We start from the raw sequence: 17,740 nt of genomic DNA, 5'->3' as shown, positions 1-17,740 counted from the left end.
GGGTTTGAACCCACCACCTCCAGCATATGGGACTGGCACCTTATTCCTTTGAGCCATAGGAGCCGCCCGAAAATATATATCTCTTAAGGCTCAGAAATTTCACTCCTAGAGGCAAATCTCTAAAATATATTCTAGGGATGAAACTTCTGAGCCTTAAGGGCGGATCTTATTTAGTCCATTTTTAAATGGATATATATGAAAGAATGTTCAGAGTGGCACCATTCTAATTGCCCCAAACTGGAAACAACCCAAATGCCTATCAACAATAAAATAGATAAGTAAATTGTGATAAAGTGATTGCAATGCAATACTATAAAGTACATAACAACAAAAATGAACAAGCCAGCTTGGCGCCTCAAGCAGCTAGGGCGCCAGCCATATACACTGAGGTTGGTGGGTTCAAACTCAGCTGAACGACAATGACGAAGGCAACAAAAAATAGCTGGCAATGCGGCAGGCGCCTATAGTCCCAGCTATTTGGGAGGCTGAGGTAGGAGAATCGCTTAAGCCCAAAAGTTTGAGGTTGCTGTGAGCTGTGACGCTAAAGCACTCTACACTCTACCCAGGGCAACAGCTTGAGACTCAGTCTCAAAAAAAAAAAAAAAAAAAAGAATAAGCCATAGATAATGTAATTTTAAACATAAACATAATCTAAGTGAAAACACTTATTAAACAGTATAATTTTATGCACATACGATTCGAAAAAGACAAATGAATTCGTAACAGCTGTCCTCAAACTATGGCCCATGGGCCACATGCAGCCCGCCTAGGACATTTATCCGGCCTACTGGGTGTTTTTGCCACTGCTGCCTGTCCTGCTTAGCAGCCAACTCATCCCAGGGCCCACAGTCCGGTCCTCCAATGGTCTGAGGGACAGTGAACTGGCCGCCTGTTTAAAAAGTTTGAGGACCCCTGGTTTAGAAATACATAGCCAGGTGGCTAAGTTTGAAAAGAAATACAAATGTTCCCCAACATACAATTGTTCCATTTAGGATTCTTGGACCTGTCAATGGTACAAAACTAGTACGCATTTAGTAGAAACTGTGCTTCAAGCACCAACACAATCATTCTGTTTTTCACTTTCAGTATAGTATGCAATAAGTTACATGAGATATGCAACACCTTATTATAAAACAGGCTGTGTCAGATGATTTTGCCAAAGTAGGCTAAATAAGGGTTTGGAGCATGTTTAAGGTAGCTTAAGCTAAGCTATGATACTTAGGTTAGGTGTACTAAATGTGTTTTCCACCTACAATATTTTTAATTTACGATGGGTTTATCAAGACATAACCCCCATGATAAATTGAGGAGCATCTCTATTATAAAAGCAGAATAGTGGTTACCTCTGGAGAAAGAGAAGAGATGATGATGGGTAAGGGATACCTAGGGAAATTCTGTGGTCCCACTAATATTCTCCTTCTTGACCTAGGGATAGTGATTACATGGTGTTAAATTGATAACCATTTGATAAAATGTACATCTGAATTTTACGAACTTTTAAATAATTTTATAACTCAAAACTTTAATGAACTATTTGACACAGTATTATAATTAACAAGAGATGTGATACTGAAGAAATAACCAAAAAGTTTATTTCTGCCTCAGTGCCCGTTTCTCAGTGGTTAATGCACGAGCCACATACATGGAGGCTGGCAGGTTCAAAACTGGCCTGGACCTGCTAAACGACATTGACAACTGCAACCAAAAAATAGCCGGGCGTTGTGGTGGGCGCCTGTAGTCCCAACTACTTGGGAGGCTGATGCAAGAGTATGGCTTAAGCCCAAGAGTTTGAGGTTGTGAGCTCTAGTGCCAAAAGCACTCTACTGAGGGCAACATAGTAAGACTCTGTCTCAAAAAAAAAAAAAAAGTTTAATTCTAAGAATAATTAAAAGAGATTAAGAAAGCATGCTATCAGACCCATTCAAAACTAACTCTGAATACCACAACAAAAAAAAGGTAACATTGTATTTGAGAAGAATTACATATAAATCTACTTCCTGGGTAATGACTGAACTTCATTTTTTTCATTAAGAAGGGCTTATGCCCCTTATTTATGGGAACTGTTTCATTCTAATGTTGGGTACATAATAAACTGAGAAGGAAACCACAGCTGGAACTGCTGCTATCTGTGTTCATGAAGAGAATGGATTTCACTCTTTTATTCACTCAACAAACACTGTTGAGGCCTACCTTGTGTCTGGCACCATGCCAAGGGCTAGGAGTACAGAAAGACTTAGTCTAACTTCTTATGCTTCTCTTAGCACCAGGACCTCCACTGACTTCTAATTTCTCTTGAGGAAAAAAGGTTTAGCTGACTTATTGATTGTAATATGGTATCAAGGTAAAGTCAAATCTCAGTTCCTAATAAAAAGTTCAAATAAAAAGGTATGCAGGATTATCAAACATTGACCTGAGTACGTGATAAAAGTTTATGCTTCACTGAGAAAATACAGGGAGAAAATAGGTGCTAGTTGTTTTCCCCAAACATAATAAACATTAATAGACCTTTATTTTTTATATCAGGTAAAGGGAAGACTAAAAGAGGTCATCAACAGGAATGGAACCATGAGATGAGGGTTTAAAAATACTGAAGAAATAAAGGTGCATTTATTTATTTATTTATTTTCAGACAGAGTCTCACTCTGGTGATCTGGGTAGAGTGTCAAGTCCTCAGCAACCTCAAACTCCTGGGCTCAAGGTATCCTCATACCTCAGCCTCCTGAGTAGCTGGGACTATAGGTGACTGCCACAATGTTTTTCTGTTGGTCTTGCTAAGGCTGGTTTTTAACTCCTGAGCTCAAGCAATCCTCCTGCCTAAGCCTCCCAGAATGCTAGGATTACAGGTGTGAGCCACCATGCCAGGCCCTAAAGGTGCAATTTAAACACAATTTCTGCTCTTTGTCTTTCAATAAAGGAAACCTATAAAGTAATGTAATTTCTATTATCCAACTTGTTTAGTCCATTTTTAAATTTCCAGACTTAGCTCTGAAAAATAAAATTTACCCTAAAAAGACAAGGATCTGCCTTCAGTGATGTATTTTTTAAACTAAGCTACAAGCTTCAAAACTCAAAAAGAGAAGTTTCCACCTTAGTGTAGTTAGAAAAAAATTCTGGGCTAGGCGTGGCTCACAACTGCAATTCTAGCTAAGGCAGAAGGATCCCTTCAGTTCAGGAGTTCCATACCAGCCTGAGCAAGAGCAAGACCAGATCTCTATTAAAAATAGAAAAATTAGCCAGGTGTCACGGGGGTGTGTGTGTGCCTATAATCCCAAATTACTCAGGAGGCTGAGACAGGAGGATGGCTTATACCCACAAGTGTGAGGTTGCTGTTAGCTAGGCTGACACCAAGGCACTAAAGCCTGGGCAACAGAGTGAGACTCTGTCTCAAAAAAAAAAAAAAATCTGAATGTTTGTTTACAAATAAATTAAATTAAGCCTCATATCAGAACCACTGATCTAATCCCAACTCCATTTCTGGTTTACACAATTTTCCCTGAATTAGAGCTTGTATAATGTAGCAAAGCAATGTTCTACAGAGCAAAATACATAAAAAAACAGGAAACATTACTCATAAACATGAACCGACTAATAAGTAATTTTTCACATACTTAGAAATTGACATTAGTAAGGAATTCATATTGGTAAGGAATTAATAAGGGAAATGGAAAGACAAGATTTGGTATGGGACTAGTTTCCTCATTTAGTGCTCTATTAATATCTCTCTGACAACTCATTAAAATAACTCTCAAGTCATACCCAGAAAGAGAAGTAAGAACTTCCAAGCAAGTAAATCACAATTATCAAAACTCAAATTTTACTTTAGATAAAGCATGTTTTGTTGTTGATGTTAATTTGGTAAATTGATTCTTAAATGATAGGGTATCATTAATGTTGTGAACATACTAAAAAATTTAGGTAGCTCTTAGAACAAGATCAAGATCTGCTATGTGCCAACTACATAACCTTGAATAAGTAACAAACCACTCAGGCTCACTTTACCACCACCAACTTCACAAGACTCAGCGAATTAAAGAAAACAATAGATATGAATAATACCATATAAACTCCAAATACTGGAAATTCAATTTCCTCAACCCACTGCAAAGACTACTTTCTACAAACTAATAAATATCTTTTTTAATTCACTTTTTATTATGGAAAAAAATTAAATCTAAAAAAGTACAGAATAATAAAGTCTTACACACTCTCCCTCAGTTTCTACAGTTATCAACTGAAGGCTAACCGTGTCTCATTTATACTTGACCCACTCCTCTTCAATTATTTTGGAGCAAGTCACAGACATCATATCTTAACTTTCTAAGAGCTAAAATCCAATGGCCTTTTTTCCCAGTGGATGTGCAGGTATGGTAAATGAAGATCAACAGGGAAGTCTAGGCTATAAATATGAATTTAGGAGTCACCAGCCATAAAATTGAGATAGAAGTTATGCCTTTACATGAGGTCTAATATCATCCTTGGGCAGACAAATAAACAAATGCTCTTAGTTCTCTTTCACCAAAAACAGAAATAAAGTTTATTTCTTCCACCAAGAAAGAAACCCTATGAATTTACCAAGGCCTACAGATCTTTTATATTCTGATTTGAAGTGTTTTTCTCCCTTAAAAAGTGGTACTAGAGTAATAGTTACTACTCTAAAGGATTTAACAAAATCCATGAAGCATAAACAGATACATTTTATGCAACACTGAATTTAAACACTGACACTGTAACCAACTATGAATCTACTTTTCAGTATTTGTGTAAAACTTATTGCTGCATGTATATCTTGTTATTCTTCAAAGTGTATAAATCTGTTTTATAATTTCTTTTTATAATTTATTTGAAACGAATTTTCAAAAGAAAATGATTCCTATATTGAAATAGCTTTGACAAACAACTGCATATCTTACAAGCAGTTAGAGCTTTGATATTTGTGTACCAACAATATTTCATATACTCTTTAGACACCAAGTTGTCAAATCAGAGGCCATTTATTCTTATGTTTTAGTTTTTAACCCCAAGTGTGTGAAGCAGTTATGATTTATTTATATTCCACTTCAATGCCCCCCAATTTTTTGACTCAAGTTTCTTAAACCCTAGTTTAAGAATCCACTTTAAAATAATTTCTAAAATTTTCTAAAATCATTTTCATAAGCTGTTCAAAAAAGATTAACCTTTTTAAAAAAGCATTTGTAACCTTTGGAATGGAATGCAATTTTGTCCCTTTGATTATATTAGCCACAAAGTGAGGGATCCAAAGGGGGTAAAAGAAGCACAATTTTTGTAAACACAATGTATTTTAAATTTTGATAGGTTATCATTGATTAAATGGAGCCTAAGTCCTATTTGATTAGAAAGAACTCCAAAATATTTTAAACACATTCTTATCTTTCAATTAATAGTTGTAGAAACATAAGTGTACAATTTCATAAATTAGAGTCATATGCATTTTAGTTTCAAGCATACTATGCCCTTTTTTTCTAAGAAAAAATTGAAAGCAATTTCAACTTTGGCTATGTAGTGTAACTGCCATCTCACCTAAATTATTGAAGTTTTTTGCGAATATTTTTGATTTTCTAAAACTTTTGAAGAACTGCACCTACTGTATTTTAAGTAAAATTCAACTTAGTCTTAAAACACAATTAAAGAATCATTTGATCAAAATGAGATATTCCCCAACTCCAAAAAAAAACTTCAATTCTTTTTTCAGCTATCAGTAAATATCAACAGGATAATTAAAGAGGCATATCAGGAACCCTCTACTAAACATAGCCACAAAAGCTTCTGGTTTTCAAAAACAAAACAAAAAAAACCAGGCTAGACACCAAAACATTTATTTTAACAGATTCAGGAACCCTCTACTAAGCAAAGCCAAAAAAGCTTCTGGTTTTCAAAAACAAAAACAAAAACAAAACAGGCTAGACACCCAAACATTTATTTAAACAGATTCCTTAAGATAATAAAGATGATTTTTTGTTGCCAAATAAGCAATGCAAATGCATTGTTATTTTGTATTCATTTTTAAAGTGGTGGTTTTTAAAAGTATCATTGGATATAAATATTTCTTAAATATTTTTTCATTTTAAACATTAAAATGTATGGGGGAAGGGAGAGAAAGTGTGGAAAATATAGAATAACTTAAGAACTTATTCTGTTTTTAATTAGAGAATTTTATAAAGATATCTTGTTGCTGTTCTTAAATTAATTCTGCCTCAGAAGCCAAGTGATTTTTTGGTCTTGAATAGTAATGATACAGATTTTTTTTTCCAATAATGTATATATTAACTATAATTGTACATCAGATACATTTTATTTCTCTGCCTCTAAAGAAAACCTTAGTGCCTGTCATCAGGCACTAATGACATCATTAACATTAATTAATTCTGCCAGAGTTGTGAGTTTATCTTTTATTTCCACAATTTAAAAAATCATAATTTAGCGGTGGTAACTGCTATTTTGCACAAAACACACGAAAAAACTAGTAATTTTCTTTCGACACAAGAATGGGACTACTCAGTTTTTTGGTCTCTAGTTTGGCAGACAAGAATTTGCTGACACTCAGTAAGTTTTTAACCTGTTTTTCCTCTCAGTCTTCACGTTTGATACCCTGCAGCTTTAAGGATTTTTTCCTCAAAAATAAAAAAAAATACATATACACTATTTAGAGAAAGGTTTTCAATAGCTTGTATAAAAGATTATAGAAAAGATCAACCAAGGAGGTTACTTCTCCGAATCCTATCATAGCTTCAGTAAATTAAAGCAGTGCCCTCGAGAAAGTTTTAAGATGAAATAATCTTTAAAAATCACAAATATGACCCATCCTTTACTCCTGCAGCACCTCACACACGTTCATCTAAGGGTAGACGTTTTTGCCCCGACGGTGTGAGGAGAGAACACAAGGGATGAGTAGAAAACGTGAAGATTTCGTTGAGCACTCAAAGAAAGAAAACTGTTGACGTCTTAACGCTGTTAATTTTCCGAGGTTACTTAAAGCTCCAAAGGTTGCCTCAGTTCTATTTTTTTCCGGTCAGGAACACCAAAACCCACACCGAACAAACTTCCTCCCTCGAGAGAAGAGCGAACCGAGGACAGTTCTCAAAGACCCTGCCAGTTAACAGGTGGCCCGGCAGGCCCTGGAGGGAGCGTCTGCGTGTTCCCCGCCGCGGCTGCTGCCCGGAGACCCTCGGCCACCTCCGCCCCCCACCCCCAGCCCCACCCCGCCCGGCCGCGCACTCACCCCGCTCCCCCACGCTCCAGCGTCCCGGCGGCCTGAGGTGGCGCGGCGGCCCTTTAGGCCCCGGTGCCTCCCCGGCTCCTGGTTTCCACTCAGCGCCGCGGGGCTTCGGCACCTGCCAGGAGGCCCTGGGAGAAGCACGTGCTCTTCTCGAAGCCTCGACTGTGGGGCGGGAACTCCCGTCCAGCCTCCTTGCGCCAGGCCGCTGGTCCCCTCCTGCCTAGCAGGGAGGTGCCGAGGCTTATAGACGCCCCCGGGAGGTCGGGTCAGGGAGGGTAGTGTCTGACCTTCCAGCCCCAGTCTCCGCCTAAAGTGTGAAGTTCTGGAAATCCCTGCCCAGGTGGGGCCAAATTAAAACTGAGATGAAACTGAGGTCCAGGGATTTGAGTACCTCACTCCGAAGGCCACGCGGTTGTCCACAAGTATAAAGTCAGGTCTCCGCCTAGTAGCCAAGAGGACCGCTGGGCCCCACAGAACTCCCCTCAGAGAGCTGCAGGTGGAGGCACCTCAGCACCTGGACCTCTAGCGGCGCTGGCAGCTGCTGCTCCAGCCAAAGCGGCCCGGGGCAGCACGGAGTTTGCTGAGGGAAGAGCCCGGGAGTGTCTGCAGCCCAGGTGCCTAGGCTGGTGCGGCGCAGGCTGGAAGCCTCTTCGCCCCAGCCGCCGCCCGGCCACCCTGGCACGTGCGGATTCGGCCCAGCAGCAGGTCGGCCTTGACCTCGCGTTCAGCGGGAGGTGCCGCCTAAGGGGGAGACCGCACCGACTGGTCCTACCGTCGGGGCCCGCGTGCCGAGGGCGGCGCCGCTGGGCCAGGGGCGGAGGGGCGGCGGCGGCGCCCTCCTGTGGACCTTTGCAGAGTCTGGGATGAGCGGTTTTGGCGTGGGAAGGGTGCGGCGCAGCCGGGCCTATAGAATCCGGAGGGAGGAGGTGGCGGGGGAAGCTTTTCTACAGCCAGGGCTCGCAGCCTTGCGACCTTGCTAGGCGCAGACCCTGGGGGAGGGGTCGTTCTCACAAAGTGTTCTCAGGTCTCACACAGAAGTTAAAAACAGGGATGTTGGTCACTTCGCAGGAAACTTTTTTGTTGTTTCCTCAGTTCCTTCCCACCCGTGGACACACTCAACAGCTTCTTGGCTTTACACTCTGGAGGTTTCAAGGCAAACAGTCCGGACAATCTCAGGCTCTGGATTTCCTGGGGGAGCAACCCTTACCCGAGCCCCGTCCTCCCTCAAAGCGAGATGGAACTGTCCTTCCCGCTCCCCACCTGCAACCCAGGAGTCTTCATCCGCTACCAAAGTGAAACGCCTCCTTGTCGACTTTTCCAAGTTATATGCTTGTATGTTTTAAGGAAACTTTACGAAGAAAGATAATCGGGTTACTTCTGGCAGGGGCTGAGGGCTTAGAGGGACATTTCGGCACGTGGAAGGAATAACTCGGGTCCCCCAGCCGTTGTGAAGCCACCCGGGACAGCTCAGCAGAAAGGAAGGTTGTCTGCTGCCAACATGCAGGACACGGATCGGGTTTTTGTCGTTTTGCTTTCTTTTCCTTTTTGGCTCAGTTCTGAGAGCATTACAACCCTATCCTTTCCCGCCTCCAAACCCTCTTCCCCTCCCCCTCTTCTTTCTGGTGCAGGCAATTAGGGTGAAGAAATCAGTGCCAGGCTCCTGCCTCTGAAGAGAAAGGAATTGCTTCGGGAATTGAGTCCTGACACCTGTCTCTGTCCTGGATGGTGAGGGGGGATGCGGGGTCAAAACGCCTGGGGGAAGAGGCCAGGCTGACGCGGAGGGGCAGGAGTAGGGGAGGACACTCCCTAAGAGAAACTTACTGGGGACTCCTGCTAAATCCTCCCGCCCCATTCCTTGGCCTCCAGCTTCACGCAGGTCATTAACACGCAGGTCATTGACACGGAGTGGCCCTCGCTTTTAGCACCCCGTCCCACACACACAGTGGGACTGAGGGGGCTGGGATCAGAGGAGCAACACTGACAAGCCATTCATTAATTTGCATTTATTTTCGGGGAAATAGTGTAGATAAAGAGGAGGAGGGGTACTGCCATACATTTCAACAAGTAATTTGTGATCTTCACATCAGACAAATCAAATTTACAAATTACTTTCCCACCTACTGGACAAAGAGGCCAAAGCCAAAATTGATACACAGGCGCGGGCTCTCCGCAGATTTCGGAGAATGAAGGTGCACTAAAAACTCACTAGACAAAACAAGGATGTTTAAAGAGAGAAAAGCCGACAGAGGAATTGGAAATGGGGTTTGGGGCCTGGGTTTGTTTTTCCATAATGCTGTATTTTAATCTTTTGGGGGGGGGTTGGAGGGTTTGGTTTTTGGTCTCTAAATCGGAACTGAGACCCTGTGCTTACACGGGGTGAGGGGCTCAGTTCTGAGCCCCTACCCAGCCGAACCCCACCTCTGTACCCTCACTTGACTGTTTCCTCCACACTCCTGGTCCTCCGCGCACAGCTTCCTGGAAAGAAGTGGTTCTCATTATAAATACACAGAGGGAGAAGATGTGAAGAGAGCAGGACAGCTTTGCAACAACTGAAAAAGAAAAAGCGCCATCGTTTGAGGAAGAGAGGAAGGGGACAAAGGGAAAATATTTTTTGCTTTTGTTTTATATATATATGTGTATATATATGTGCTGTATATATCTTAAAGTTTTGTTTTCTGGGCGCTAAGACGAGATATGTTCAGTTCAACCAATAGCAACTAAAAAGTTTAAGTGGTCCCTGGAACGGGCCCAACTATGTACAGCATTCCCGCCAAGGCGGAAGCTTGAACCAGTCCAGCGCAGGACAGGCAGGGCCGGAAGCGACTCTGTGCGTGGAAGGCGGGGGGCGCACTCCTCCCGCGGTCGCGCCCCAGCGCTCTGTGCTCAAGAGATAGGAACGTGGGGAAGCTCTGGCCTGCAGGCGTGGAGCGCAATCGAGGGCAGCTCAAGGGGCGGCAGTCTGCGTGGGAGAAACAGTTAGTGGTTGTTTTGATTTGGAGTTGTGTGGGGGTGTACTCCAATAGGCGGAAACACGCCAGTTAGACTCCAGTGTCCAAAAGAATAAATAAAAGTGTTGGGCTCAAACAGCGGGTCAGAGCAAAAAGCCTCCGAAGGCTGCAAGTGCATAATAGTTGTCCAGAAAGACTGGGGTGACTTAGGAGTTTGGCGGTGGCAAATAGCTCTCCTGTATAGAATTTGTGGGTCAAGCCGAAGCACCGGTCCCTCCATTCAAAGAGTAGGCGGGTTTGCACAACCCCCAAGCAAGTGGCGCAAAAATGGGGGCAGCAGTGCAGGCAATGGGCATCTTTTGGGGATGTGAAAATTCAGTTTAGGAGAAGCCGAAGCAAAGGCGGGCGGTGCAGCAGCAGCAACGGGATGGGGACCACAGAGGGCGCAGGTAGTTGCGTTTCTTGTCTATCACTCCTGGGCTCACAAAACCTGGAACCGCCAGGAGGATTGGTCCTTATAGTCCAGACATTCGGGCGAGTTGAAGTTGAGTTTCCAGGCGGACGAAGCCGCGGAGGCGCCTGGCTCCTTGTAATCCAAGCAGTCGGCAGAGTTGAAGGCAAGCCCAGAGCCACCGTACCCTTGGTGGTGGTGGTGGTGATGGTGGTGGTGGTGGCCTGAGGACTGGCTCAAAGGGTGGTGCGCGTGTGGGTGATGGTGATGATGGCCGGCCATGGAGGAGGGTGCCATGGGACTGAGTTGGTGCGGGTGGTGATGCGAGTGCATGGGCGCTAGGTATGAGCTGCAGTCCACGCCGCCAAAGTAGGAAGAGGACGGCGCAGGGTAGCCCTGGCCATAGCTGCCGCCCTGGCCGTAGGACATGGAGTAGGAGGCTGCTGCCGTGGCGGCGCCGGCAGCTACGGAGCGCTGCATACACGAGGCGTTGCTCGGGGCTGCCAGTGGCTCGGGAACTGACACGGACGCAGGCGCTGAGCCTGGCGAGATGGAGGCAGGGCTCCAGATGGATGAGGCAGCCGGTGTACTCAACGACGGTGCGGCTGCCACCGCCGCGTTCCCACTTAGCCCTGCAGCCGCCCCAGCCGCTGGATTGGCTGAGGAGCTGGACACCGAGCTAGAGGACGAGGCAGAGCTGGACACAGCTGGCGGCGTGAATTGGCCGCTGCTTTCGGAGCCCGAGCTCTCCCGCACTGGAGAGGACTTCTTCTTGGCTGGGCGGCTCTTGGTTCCGCTCCCACTCTGCTGCTGCTGACGGCATTTGGCCCGACGATTCTTGAACCAGACCTGCAGTGGGTCGGATGGTGGGGAGCGGGTCAGGAGGGCAAGCAGAGCTTGCTGTTCCCCTGTCCCTTGGACCCACCTCCGAGTCCATTATCTCTAGTCCCTTCTTACCCTGGCCCTGCCCCTCTAGGTCTCCAGACCTGCCAGAGCCTGCCCCCCACCTCCTTTCCCAGCTCTTCCACCACCACCACCACCACCACCCTATTGCTCAAAGCCCTCCTCAGCTGGCTTCAGAATAGGCTGGCGCACCTCCCTACCCTTGGTGCAACTCTGCCCCCGGGCGGAACGTTTGCGTCTGTCCAGCCGTAAGTTCTGCGGTCTCTAAATTGTTGCTACTGCTTCCCCACAACCACATGTATGTTTGGAAGCCATGTTTTCTATAAACACAGCTCATGCAACAACAGAGAGGTACAGAGGAATGGAGTGAGGGATACCAACTCTAGGGCTGCAGCTGTTTTCACTGAGTTAGTTCCTGGAGGCCAGAACTGGTCTGGGCGAATGTTTGGGTGGAAGCAGGAGCAAGGCTGGAGGCTGAACAGAGGCAGCACTCGAGTACTTGGGAAGGAAGCCTGGCTGAGATTTCGTTGGACTTTTTAGCTCTGGGTAGAGAACCAAATGGGACGGTCTGTCATAAAGTTCTCAGTCCTCTTGGAGGGCCCTGACACTAGGCACTGCATTCCTGGTCCTTTCTCAAGCCTTCCTGTAAAGAAGGCGAGACAAAACATCCTTGAGGAGAGTTCTGAGTTAGAATCGGAACGGTATTTTGGAGCCCTTGCATCTCAAAGGCAGAAATAGTAAAGATGGCAGCAGGGTTTTGAGCTTGGCCTCCTCTCCAAGAAGAGAAAGCCAGACTTGCACCACAGGTGGAGTGCATTCCCAGGCAGAGCACCAGGCTCTTCCATTTCCAGGATCCCCAGGATGCCAGGGTGAAAGGAGATTTCAGTTCTCTAAGGGAAATTGCCAAAGAAGTTGCCCAGCGCCCTTGTTACTTGGAAAGATGAAACGGGAGGATCACTTGAACCCAGGAATTCAAATGCATCCTGGGAACCAGTGAGACCCTTTCTCTCTCTAAAAAAGATTAAAGGGGAGGGGCAGGGGCAAGTGTCGGGTCCTTAGGGCACTTTACCTTCGGGAGCCTAACTCGTGCTCCTTTAATCCTAAAATGGACTTTCCATACTGGTACCAAAAGCGCCCCAGGGCCAAGGGCCAGAGATCCAGAACTCTAAGCCATTTTCTTTAACTTTGCCCCTTTTTCTTGACCAAAGACTAGCGCTAGGGGGAGTTCGAGAGGGGCTGCCCAGTCTATAACCCCACCCCCACACCGAAGCACCCTTCCCAGACTTTCTCCGACCCGTCCCAGTTCCCCTTACACAGACTAGAATCCCCTAGAGTGTGCACCTGGACTCTGGACTCTGGCAGGTTGATCTTGAGCGCCACTTCCTCGCGCATAAAGATGTCAGGGTAGCGAGTCTTGGCGAAGAGTGCCTCGAGCACGTCCAGCTGTGAGCGCGTGAAGGTGGTGCGCTCCCGCCGCTGCTTCCGCGGAGTGGCTGCGGGAACACGCGGGGGCGCCTCGGGTCAGCGGTGGCCACGCAGACCAGCGCTAGAGGATTCTCCCAGGCCCCTGGTGGGCCCAGAGCCAGGCTGTCGCTAAAGAAAGCTGAACTCGAAGCAAAAGAAACTCCCCCGGGGCGAAGGAGGAGGGAGCCTGAAAGGCCACAGGTGGGAGAAAGAAAGTGTGCCGCGAGGACGTCCAGACTACGGGGCTGCCCCACTACCAGTCTCTCAGGGGTTAAAATAGCAAGAGAAGTCTTACAACCTCCCTTTCTCTACCTCCAGCACCCTCCCCACCTCACACACTTTCAGGCTGTGAGGGATAGGGAAAAGGGAGAAACATGACCTGGAAAACACTTTCCAAGAGAATGGGGGTGAAGGAGTGGGAGTTAGAAAAGAAACCCAGGATTAAAAGAAACCCAGGATTTGGCTCAAGTTCTCCACTACAGCACAGCAAAAATTAATGTTGGCCATTGATCTACAGTAAGATTTAACTGGGGAAGATGAATCCTTCTTCAGTCCAGCCTGCCGCATAAGGGAAGTTTGGCTTGTGATGTCAGGGCCTAGAGAATGTCCAGATTACTCACTGAATGTTGAGGGGAAAGGAGTAGATTCACAAAAAACAATAACTGCCCGTGGGAAACGAAACCGTGGGTAAATACATTCTGCACTAGTGGTGGGATTACAACAGGAGAAATGTTGCTGGTGTGGCCAGGCCTATCAGGCACGCATTGCACATTTTCTCAGCCCTGTCCACCTCACTGACCGAGACTCTGCCCCGTGCCCCTGTTGGGCCCAGCATTGTAAACAGACTAAACAACCAGCTCTCTGAGCCTGCACAGCAACAAAGCTTGTGCTCAAACCCAAGAGGCTGGGGATCCTCAGCCATTTGCAGCATTTGCAGGGGCTGAGGGGAGGACAAAAGTGCCGGTGCTCACCAGGATAGCCCACAGAGGGGTGCAGGAGGTCCATGGCTGGCCCAGCCAGGCTCAGCCCGTTCATGCCGTATGGGGGTTGTTTGAGGTAAGACATCATGCTAACAGCTGGGTGGAGGCGCCCCGAAGGATCCAGGGGGCCTGGGCCGGGAGCAATGCAGGGCTCCCACCGCTCAGTCCTTCAAGTTCTGCTGCGTCTGTGGGCCTGGCCTGTGGAGACACGAGACACACAAAACCGTCAATGGGAGCCACCCTTGGCTTCCAGGTCTTGTCTGTGTTAAGGAGCCCCGGATGGGGATGGGGGCACATGCTACAGAAATGGACAGGGCAGTCAACTCGGTTCCACGAGGCCTTAGCCCAGAGACCACAGTTTCTTTGGAAAGTAAACTTTTCTGGATCGTCTGTCTGTTGCCGGCCTTGGAATGGGCTAAAGACACCCTAGGAGTGTCTTTAGGAGTGAGGAAAAGTTAAAAGAGGAGCCAGGCAGGGGAGGTCAGAGCCGAAAGTGCTGAGAGTGCAAGATTTCAAAGTGTAGGCAAAATTTTGAGCCCGGAAGAAACCAGCTTCATTTTGCACAAGCCAACGTTCACTTGGCCCCCAGACAGACGGCTGTTCAGAGCGTGAGGGATTGTTTCGTTTTGTTTCAACTGTTTTCAAAAGCAGTACCAAAAGGTAGAGACTACAGAGGTCCAAGATGAGGCAATGTGGAGGGCAACTGCATCTGGGCCTGGGCCTCTCAGGGACATATTGCCCGCTTAGAAGACTTCATTCCTTCCAAGGTCTCCATGGCGGTGCCCTGCCCTGAAGTCCACAATCATCATTCCATCTTATCCCACCACACCTCAAATGCAGTGAAGGGGCCCAGGCCTCGCAGAGGCGGCCAGAGCGCACTAAAGGGGCCACTGTAGAAGCTATTTTAGGGGAGGCGGAGAATCAGTTGTGGTCAGGGCCCTTTATCTCCCGCACAGACCCAGCAGACTTCGGGAGACTTTCTGCTGACTATGGACTGTGGACAGGCGGGTCCCCGCAGAGGGTGAAGGGTGACTGGTGTAGCTCCGAGGTTGGGAAGCCCGCGTGGGCTCCCTACTATCCTACGAGGTAAACCTGCGGCCCCAGGACCAGAGAGTAGAGAACTAGGCCTCAGCAGTAGAGCCGACACAGGCTCGCGCTGGAAGGTCGAAACCTCGCTTCCGCAGCTGCCCCGAACTCGAGGCGCTACTATCAGGGATGAGGAAGGGGAGCAGCGAGTGGGACTGCGCCCCCAGAGGACCTTTAGGTACACCCAGCTTTACGCGTACTTTTAGAACAGGCCGGAGACTCCAACCAGGGAATTCAGAGTGAGAAGTTGGAGCTCAATAAGCTCCCCCTAGCCCTGGCTCCCGCTGGTGTGCGCCGGGATCCAAGTCTTGAGGCCGGAAGAGCCCAGCTTGCAGAGAAGGGGATGGGAAGGGAAATAGCCAGGGCTTTGGGGCCGAAGGAAAACGGGACTCGAGCTGCTGCGGTTCTGCTAGACTACAGCGTGACTTTTCAAAGACTTTCCCTAAACTTAGCACTTCAGATGGGTTACTTCGGAGCAGGCGGGGGAGGGAGCACCCGGCGGTAGCAGCGCTCAGGGGTCCTCACCGCACCAAGAGGGGAGTCAGGCCGCTCCCCCAGCTCCGCCCACCTGCCGAGGACCTGGGTAGAGGAGATCTTTTTGAGGAGGGAGAGGCAAGAGTAACCAACGCGCTCCCGAAGTCCCGGGCGGGCTCCGCAGCTTTCTCCTTACCTGCCCTCAGCTGCCAGGACCGCTCACCATCTACCTCGAGCCCTCACAGAGCCCCGCTGGGCAGCCAACCTGAAAAACAGAGCGGCACTGGAATCAACCCGCTGCTGGTCCAAGACCCCCGGATTTCTTTCTTTTCCCAACTTCCTCCCATCTCTATCTTTTTTTTCCAGTAGCTTTGTGCGTGTCCCTCTAGGTTTCACTTTATTGCATATACGCTCTGCAAAGCCCCACACTCTCTCAGGACCTTGCCTCGCCCAGGATCGCGCCAAGGGACCGCAAGGCGAGGGGGGGTTTCGAGGGGGCAGAGTTGGGAGGTGGCTCGCCGTTTGCCCCGGCCCTCCCAGTGCAACGTGGAGGTAGTGGGGACTGGAGAGTCCTGCAGAGTCACTTTGCAAACTAAATAAATCAAGCGATTTACCTTGTCGGAGTGGCTTGTCTCGCTCGGTTGTTTAGGTGATTGGAAATGTAGCCTGATGAAGATTGATCACCTTTCTACTGCCCTCCCCGGGTATGTGAACGCGAGGCAAGTGCGTAACCGGGTAGGCCGCCAATGGGGGGACCCAGGCGGGCTGAGTGACAGGGAACCGGGCAATGGCAGCGCGAGCTGGGGGTTACCTCCGCGCACCCCCGCCCTCCCCCGCCCCTACACCCCGCCCTCACCGCCCGCCTGCCCCGCCCCGGTTGCGCGCTAACTCTCGGGCTCCGCTGGCAAATGCGGCTCAGAGCTGAGCAAGGGAGGTGAACAGAGCGCCCTAGTCTTGGCTGCGGAGGGGGCCGCGGGTCCTTGGGCTTGACCCGGCCTCCCACCCCCTTCTCTTGCTCTAGCTAGGGAGTGGCGGAGAGGAGGCGAGGTGCTGGAGAACCGGTTCCTTCGCTTTCCCGCGCACCACGGGCTCAGCCGCCCGGGTGTGAGCACGATGACTCGGGGGCGGCCGGCTGGAGGAGCCCGGGCCTCGGCCCCTGTAGTGGCTCTGCGGGCCCCAGCGATTCTTTCCTTTTCGCTGCCACCTGAGACCAACGCCGGGGGCTGTTTGTGCCGGCACTGGCTACTTTGTAGAGCAGAGAGGCAGCTACGGGTGCGCGGATCTCTCTTCGGCGTCTCCAGATTTCCGCGCTGGAGAAGAGAGCCCGCAGGGGAGACGCCGCCACTTACCTGTTCCTCGGCGTCTCCTGGGGTTTTCCGTCCCTACCAAAGGTGTTTGCAAGTCTTAAGCTATTCTTCTGAAACGTTGGAGTCCGGCATCCACTTCCCTTCATACTTACACCCTCTTTCTCAATTCAAGCATTTTGATAGGAAACTTTCTTTTTTTCCTCCTCTCTCCTTCCCACTCTTCATCTATCAGGGACAGTCTGGTGGAAAATGTGGCCACAGACCCTAGCTCTCAATTTCTCCACATGCTGCAGAGGGGAGCCTTAGGGCGATTTCCCCGGATTGTTCGTACTGGCGCAGCCCATTTCCCAACCAAACAAACTTCCCAAACACTTCTACCTGGGACTTTTCGAAGCGCAAAAAAGTATCTTCGTCCAAACGCTAAGCAAGGCAATTCTTTTAAATGGCACCTTCTCCTGAAAATTAGGCGCTTTACTCCCTTTCGAGGAATTCTTACTCCTTCTTTCTAATCTCCCCCCACCTCCATCCCAACAGGCGGAGTAAAAAGTTTGGACTGAAGTAAGTGCTAGTGTGAGTCAAGCAGCCGCCGGGCGCATCTCGGCGGGGAGCGCCCGCTCTGCCAGGGCCGCGGGGTCGGGCACGGAGAGAGGATCGGGCGATGGGCAAGGAGGAGGCGGAGAAGGAAGGGGGAGCCCGCTGAGTGAAAAGGGGCCGCGGCAGCCGCTCATCAAAGTGCTTCCCCCTCCCCCGAGCGACACTTTCCTTTGGAGCCCGAATAAAATACGGTAACAGAATATGATGGAGGGCACACTGTTTCCTTAACTGCTTCTCAAAGGACCCGGAGATCTTCTTAGGACCTTTAATAAGGCTTTGGTCGGTTCTTTTGTTGATCT

At 48.3% G+C, this 17,740-nt stretch overlaps 1 protein-coding gene across 2 annotated transcripts; it reads right to left on the bottom strand.

Annotated features, from left to right (window-relative positions):
* Positions 1 to 9,222: 9,222 nt before the first annotated feature.
* Positions 9,223 to 16,250, bottom strand: OTX1 (orthodenticle homeobox 1). Of its 2 annotated transcripts, none has more exons than XM_012804012.1 (5): positions 16,155 to 16,250; positions 15,737 to 15,805; positions 13,972 to 14,178; positions 12,878 to 13,144; positions 9,223 to 11,482 (listed from the first exon to the last, which is right to left on the bottom strand). In XM_012804012.1, exons 4-5 carry the CDS (start codon positions 12,926 to 12,928, stop codon positions 10,664 to 10,666), a joined length of 870 nt encoding a protein of 289 aa, XP_012659466.1. In that variant the 5' UTR covers positions 12,929 to 13,144; positions 13,972 to 14,178; positions 15,737 to 15,805; positions 16,155 to 16,250; the 3' UTR covers positions 9,223 to 10,663. The 2 variants fall into 2 exon arrangements, with proteins under 2 accessions (XP_012659466.1, XP_003787998.1); XM_003787950.1 differs by having other exon boundaries at positions 12,878 to 13,029.
* Between the last annotated feature and the right edge of the window lie 1,490 nt (positions 16,251 to 17,740).

The sequence above is a fragment of the Otolemur garnettii genome, unplaced genomic scaffold (assembly GCF_000181295.1).
Source record: "Otolemur garnettii isolate 467f Iridium unplaced genomic scaffold, OtoGar3 scaffold00024, whole genome shotgun sequence".
Lineage (NCBI taxonomy): Eukaryota > Metazoa > Chordata > Mammalia > Primates > Galagidae > Otolemur > Otolemur garnettii.
This window is presented reverse-complemented; position numbering and strand designations above follow the sequence as displayed.